The sequence below is a fragment of the Gavialis gangeticus genome, unplaced genomic scaffold, assembly GCF_001723915.1.
Source record: "Gavialis gangeticus isolate Ggan-Ray unplaced genomic scaffold, GavGan_comp1, whole genome shotgun sequence".
NCBI lineage: Eukaryota > Metazoa > Chordata > Crocodylia > Gavialidae > Gavialis > Gavialis gangeticus.
This window is the reverse complement of record NW_017729027.1, coordinates 244693-251562: the sequence shown is the minus strand read 5'-3', so window position 1 is coordinate 251562 and position 6870 is coordinate 244693. Positions and strand designations below refer to the sequence as shown.

General features: G+C 42.2%; 1 protein-coding gene across 1 annotated transcript in view; it reads right to left on the bottom strand.

Moving 5' to 3' along the window:
• Positions 1 to 12: 12 nt before the first annotated feature.
• MDN1 (midasin AAA ATPase 1) overlaps positions 13 to 6870 on the bottom strand; it is a 180237-nt gene continuing 173379 nt past the window's right edge. The window contains exons 100-102 of the mRNA XM_019520321.1: positions 5506 to 5569; positions 3774 to 3916; positions 13 to 672 (exon numbers count right to left, since the gene is read on the bottom strand). Of these exons, the coding sequence (XP_019375866.1) occupies positions 484 to 672; positions 3774 to 3916; positions 5506 to 5569 (396 nt within the window). The 3' untranslated portion in view covers positions 13 to 483. The remainder of the gene's footprint in view (positions 673 to 3773; positions 3917 to 5505; positions 5570 to 6870) is intronic.

Genomic DNA, 6870 nt, shown 5'->3' with positions numbered 1-6870 from the left:
GCATATAGGGCCCTGTTGGAGATGTGTGTTGGTGGCAGAGGGGTGAGTGACAAGTGAGTTAATCCCTGTGGCTCAGGAACCTGTGGTGGTTAACAATGTCACTGCTTGCTCTGCCACAAGTCATGGGTCCAGATCTTGCCTGTGAGGCCCTGGGAGTCTGACATCCCTGGCACTATGATATGAAGATGACAAATAGAAATTTTAAAAATAATAAATTATTACAGCAGAGGCTGAGGAAGGATCTGCATTGCTGATGGGGTTAGGCAAAGGAAGAAGTGAACAAAGTTTCCCCATTGCATAGTCTTCTGCACTGGTAAATGGGGGAGAGGAGCACTTAGAGATTTCTTTTCTAGGCTCTCTGGATTTCAGAAGGCAATTCCTGCATATTAATCCTGGTTTAGAAAGAGGCCTCAGGAAGTCACTGAACAAACACAATCACATTTCAGTCATTTAGCAGCAATCACAAATTCAGACAGCTAAATTCTACAAGCTGTCTGAAGCAGTCACGAGTTCAAACCACTGTCGGAGTGCATCACTGAGAGTCTCTGGGAGGGCATTCACATCCCTGAGGATTATGTAGAATGGGAAAGGGAACTCTTCCATATACGATCTGATTTCAGGCATTTCTCCAGGTCCTTTGAATATTGGTACTTTAATGTCCAAAATGGAATCCTGTAAATGAGAGCCAAGGTGTTACTGGACAGTCAGCAACAGGTAACTCATTTTTCAAAAGCTCTATTTCCTCACTGTAAAAATTGAGATACAAAAGCCTAAGTACAACTTGGTTAAAGAGAGTTCTTAATTAATTATTTTGAAGCTCTTGGTGTACTGTGAAAGTAGTAAGTGGAAGTATACCTGAAAAAAAATCCAATGATTTAAGAGGGATGCAAGTCGTAACTGTAATGGAAGGTTTCAGCACTCTCTTCAATTATGACCACAATCCTAGCTAAGGAGTCAGAAATGCCAGGGGCTTCCTTTTAGAGTTGGTCAATATCTTGGAATTGGCTGGAACTTTCTAATAATGTAACCTCCTCTCTGCCAGGACAAGAAAGACTAGAACAAGACAAGGAGGGCCCATATTTTAGCTTGTGCAATGTGAATGCTGTTTTGTTGAACCAGACTTCCTACCTAGTTGCTGGCACAGTCATAATTTAAGACCATTTCCAAGCCTTTCCCAGCCCAAGACGCTTACATTAATAAAAGTTTTCCGCGGCGTACCTGTTAAGGCATTCCCCATCCTCATTCCTATTGTAGCTCATTGCCATAGCAAAACTCCACAGCACACCTGGTTATTTCTTATTTCTTTGTGCCATGGCACACTGGTTGGGAAACACTGACTTAAGAGATAGTTACACATGAATCACACAGCTGTAGGGCTATAAGGGACCTCCAGAGGTCATCTAGCCCAACTTCCTGCCTGAGGCACTCTCTCTATCCAAGCCATCCTATACAAATCCACTGTCTAAACTATTAGCAAAACTATAGTCAACCCTGACAACCACAAGATGTAACACCCTAATTTGCTACAGGTAAAAGCTGGGGGGCCATAGCAGCCAACAATTTGATGCTGCAAGAGTTGTTAGAATACAGCTGAGCAAACCAAGATGGCCAAACCCCCAGCTCCAGAGAAAGGCAAACAACACCAGTCCATACCAATCTGACCATGGGGTAAGATGCCTTCCTCACCCCAAATACAACAGTTGATATAACTGTGAGAGGATGGGCTAGAAATTTAGCCAGGAATTCCAGGTTTAAATTCCCAGCAGGAGCACTGGCACATCCCAATCAAAATCCTTAACCCTGGATGCAGGCAACACCGGTGCTTCTGAAGGAAGGCTTAGGATTTTCCCCCTCTTACTTTGCTACACGTTTCAGGGATTTTTCCTTTCTGGTCCCATCTGGTAACCAGCAAAGCCCAGAAGTATGGGAAATACCCAAAGCAGAACACAGGCGTAGATAGCTACACCTAGATTGTCCCTGGCCAATGCCTATTCTACCTCTTTTTGAATACCTCCAATGATGGGGAGTCCACAACTTCCCTAGGCAGTCTATTCCACTGCCTTACTGTTGTAACAGCGAGGAAGTTTTCCCTAATATCAAACTGAAACCTACACTGTTGTAACTTCAAGCCATTGGTCCTTGTCCTAATCTCTGCAACAAAAGAGAAAAGGCATTTTCCCTCTCCTTTATGGGAGCCCTTCAAGTATTTGAAGACTGCTACCATGGCCCTTCTTAAGCACCTTTTCCAAAAGTGAACATGCCTAGTTCCTTCAGCCTCTCCTCGTATGACTTGCCTTCAAAGCCCTTGATCATCTTCATTGCCCACCTCTGGATCTTCTCTAACCTCTCCATGTCCTTTTTAAAATGTGGAGCCCAAAACTGAACACAATACCCTAGGGCTGCTTACAGATGTGAAAAAGCCCCAGCATTTTCTTTTCAGCTTGGCATGCCCAAAAGAGGCACTGCATTAGTTTGACCCGGTTCACCCAACGTCTGTATAGACGGGGCACTTCAGTGAGGCATTTTGGTCCTTTTAACTAAGAGCTGATTGAATCAGCTATTAGATAAAAGGACCAAAAAGCCCCACTAAAGTACCCAATCTATATAGATGCTGGGGAGCAGGGTCAAACTAAGGCACTCCCTCTTCCAGTAAAGAGCTGTTTCTTTTTTCCCCCCACTACTTTTGTCAGTGCCATAGATGAGACCTAACCAGTGCCAAGTAGAGAAGCAATATCACTTCCCATGTCTTGCAATGAATGCTTCTACTGATCCATCCCAAAACCACATTTACCTTCTGAGCAGTTGCATCACATTGCATACTCATACTGAGTATGTGATCAACCAAGATTCCTAGATCCTTGTAGTGTTGGCATTCAGCCAGCTGTCACCCATTTTGTACATGAAACACTAGCATGCTACATTTGTGTACAGCACTTAGAAAAACGAGGCTTACTGCGCACATCTACACAACGCTGCACGGCGATGTTGCTATGGCGCTGTGCTTTAGTACTTCCTTTTAGAAGTACTAAAGCACAGCAAAGTACAGGTGGGTATTATGTTGCCGTAGTGGAGCACTATAAGCAGGGAGCGCGCCGCTACAGCGACATAGCAGGTGATCATGTGTAAACCCGTGCGATTGCTACGTCACCATAGCACGCCATATATTACCATAGCATGTTGCTACATCACTGTAGGGTGACGTGTAGATGCACTCACTGTGACCAAAGCCCTTGGGTACTACTTGGATACAAATAATAGTGCAACATTAAGTATGTATTAGCTACTGAGGGCACTTTTTTCCCTCTGCAAATCCATCCATTCAAATTAAGAAATCCAAGAATACAAGTTCAATAAAATGTCTCATGGTTTGTAGTAGTGCGCCAGGTATTTCTCAGTACAAGTAAGATGCTGTGAAAATATTTAAAATCTAAGAAGAAACATAAAAAAAGAGCGTAAACATCAGAGCAAGACAAGAATAAAGAAGCACTGAGACAATGTTCCTCAGTGAAACTGCAGTTACTCCAGGAAAGACTGAACAGAGTGAAGCACAAGATTATTACATTAAACAAAATACCTTATCCCCTATAAAAGGTTTATCCTAGCTCTAGCTGTAAATGCATGAAAGCTTGGGGAAAAAAAAAGCAACTGGGTGTAAATCACAAGCCAATTTTATAAGGAGTTTTAAAAAGAGGAGTTGTGACTCCTTTTAAAAGCATCTTGTATAATTTTCCATTTAGTGCACTAGCATGTTATTGTATTGTTCAGTCACTCACCCGTGAGTTTGGATTGTCCAGTACTACAAAAATGACAAAGATGTTGGCATTTTGAGCTGCATGAACTGCTGCTGTCACTCGTTCCTTGCCCTCTAGGAAAAGGCCTCTTCCATCTGATACAATCAATAGCAGCTGAGATGTTTCTAAGCAGGGGAATAAAACATTTTCAGGAAAAATCACTCATCTGAATTAAGAAAATGAAATATTTTGGTATAATTTATTTTTTGATGCATGTTTAATGGAAAAAATCCTAGCAAAAATCCTGTGAGAAAATCACCACAGCTAAATGCTACATGACTTGGAAAAAAAAATTAAAATTACAGCCTCAGGGAAGATGATATTTTTCTTGGAGATGCATCTTAGCCATTCAAAATGGGCTATTTCCACACTAAGTAATAACAGTAGGCATGACAAGCAAGCAGTAAATGAAGTCCCAGTTTGCATTCCTTGATCACTAAAGTCCTGCGAATTGAAATGAAAATTTGTGCGCACAAGGAATTCAAAGATTAGGCACCAATTCTGCAGACTGCTGATTGCTGCTTATCTGCTATGGGTTCGATACAACTTCCATTGATTTCCGTCAAACCCTACCTCTATATTTTAGAGGAAAAAAGTGCAGTAAGCTGTTTTTAAATGCAAACAGCCTGGACACACATCACTTGGACACTAGTGTGAATTTACATTGATTTTATATGCCAATATATCCAAGTTACATTTGGATCTACAGTGGAGAGAGAAGCAGCTATTTTGGGGTAGCTGCTCACAGTAGGCTTTTATTACTGTACCTAGGGGAAGCAGGCAGTTGTTTATCTACTCAGGATTAGTTATGGACACACAACACCAGTACCAGTGTAATTTGATCCCCGATTCTTCCTGGGGTAATTCTACAAAGGATTCAAGTTAGTTACAATTGTGGTGGGTTTTATATTGTGCCTTTCCTTTTTCACACTTGTGTAAAGCAGGTGTGTCAAAATCATCCAGCCCCATGGACAGGCTGAGTGGCGCAGGACTGGTCTGCAGGCTGGACTGGACCCACAGGCAGGCATTGCATTCCCAAAAAAGTGGCTGCCCTGGAATGGCTGGAGTGGATGCTACACGGTCGTGTGCTGGCCGCTCGGGCTGTGCTGCATGTGGTGGTCCCTCTGTCACTCTGGCCTATGCTGCACACGGTGGCTGCTCTGTGACCATGCTGCACAGCCCTGGAGCAGTGGAGTGGCCACTGTGTGTGATGTGCGGGGCCATCTGGTACATCCCACTTGCTGCCTTTGGGTTCAAGCCCCCAGGCACCATCAGGGACCAGATGATACAGCTTTGTGGACAAGATACAGCTTTGTGGGCCATATCTTTGACATCTCTAGTATAAGGGCTGATACCAGTAGTGTTGTGTATCCAAGCCCTAACATTCCCCAAAGCCCCTAAACAATGCTTATTAAAAATACCAAAATCTTTGAGAACAAGCAGCACTAAATATAGTCCTGAAAGACTAGAAATCATCAATTGGATTTCTAGTTTGCTACTTAATCCTGCACATTCTATGCCAAGTTTCAATATTTAAAACAAAGGTGCTGGCAGAGCCTGTTAAAAAAGTCCTTTTGAGCACTCAAGATTGTAGCGCCCCCAAGCAAGTGCCACTGCCTTGTTGGAAATCTTTATGACAGCTTAGGATACTGCAGTACAACTGGAATACAAACTCTGCAGGGAAACAAGCATTATTAGCATAAAAAGGGCTCACCTGGATTGATACTTTGGGACACCTGCTGTGCTGCAGCAAACATCTTTGCTGACGATTCTAGAAACTGCAGAGAAAACAACCAAGAACAGCAAGCCAATCAGTTATAAATTAACAGACACCAGAACCATGAGTACCAAAAAATTTTGTAAATAACTGATACACAGTGTTTAAGGTCAGCAGGGGTCACCTCTTAAAGAGGAAGGAGAGCAGAAGACTGTGGGATATTAGGCATCTCTGTCCCAGGAGAAGCATAAAACTATTTAAGTTAGATTTGGAGGAGAGAGAACTTCCTGGGACGTAGTGATCCAATTTTCTGGTAAAAAGCTAGTTCTCTTGTACAAGAAATACATTGAACAGTTGTTCACTCTCTGTGTCATGAGAAAGGCTTTTCTCCAGTCACAAATGAATTGTCAATCCATGCCCAAAATCCACTACACTCCTCCTTCCTTGGCATGGCTGTACCTTGACCATACAGAAATGTATGTAATACACCTTTGTCTAGTTTACCGAGTAATTGAGATAGGTTACTGACAAAAAGCAATCTCCTTCATTATTTACCACTCCCATAAATCAGTATCATCTGCTAAATTGCCATTGATGACTCTCTTCCCCAAGTCATTAACAAAAATGTTAAATATCACTGAGCCCCTGAAACCCACCCCCTGCAGAACCTCACCAGAAAACATACCTGCTTTAAAATGATTCCCCATTTGTAACTGCATTTTGAGATCTGAATTGTGTTGATTTTGGAACTTTTTAGTTTCTTAATCAAAGTGGCAAGCAGAACCAAATCAAATAGCTTACAGCAATTTAAGTCTGATATTGACATTACTTTTTATCAGTCAAACTTGTCCCCTCACAAAAAAAAAGACAGAAAACTGAACAGACATTTTCCACAAATCCATGTTGATTGGCCATGGCCTGATTCAGGCTGCTGGTCCTACTATTACTCAGCTCCTCTTGTTTTCCCTTTTTAAATATTGGTACAACACTAGCTTGCTTCCAATGTTCTGAAACTTCACCTGTCTTCCAAAATTTACTGAAAACCAACATTAGTGGTCTAAGTATCTCATCACCTATCTTGTGGATGCAAGTTACCTGGATCTGAACCTAGACATTTTAAAATGTCTGCCATCTTTACTTTTAAAGTGGAAATATAAGATCATAATCATTTTGATTTTTTTCACATAGAAAAAAGAAATATTGAATGCTTTTGCCTTTCCTGCATTATTACTGGCAAGTAATACTGGCAACAGAGATGCTGTTTATCAGGCTGCAGATTGTGAATGTTTTTTTGGGGGGCTGAGTGGTTCCTTGCTGGCAGCCTTGTCATATTAGGGCGGGGGGGAGGGGGGGGGGGGAAAA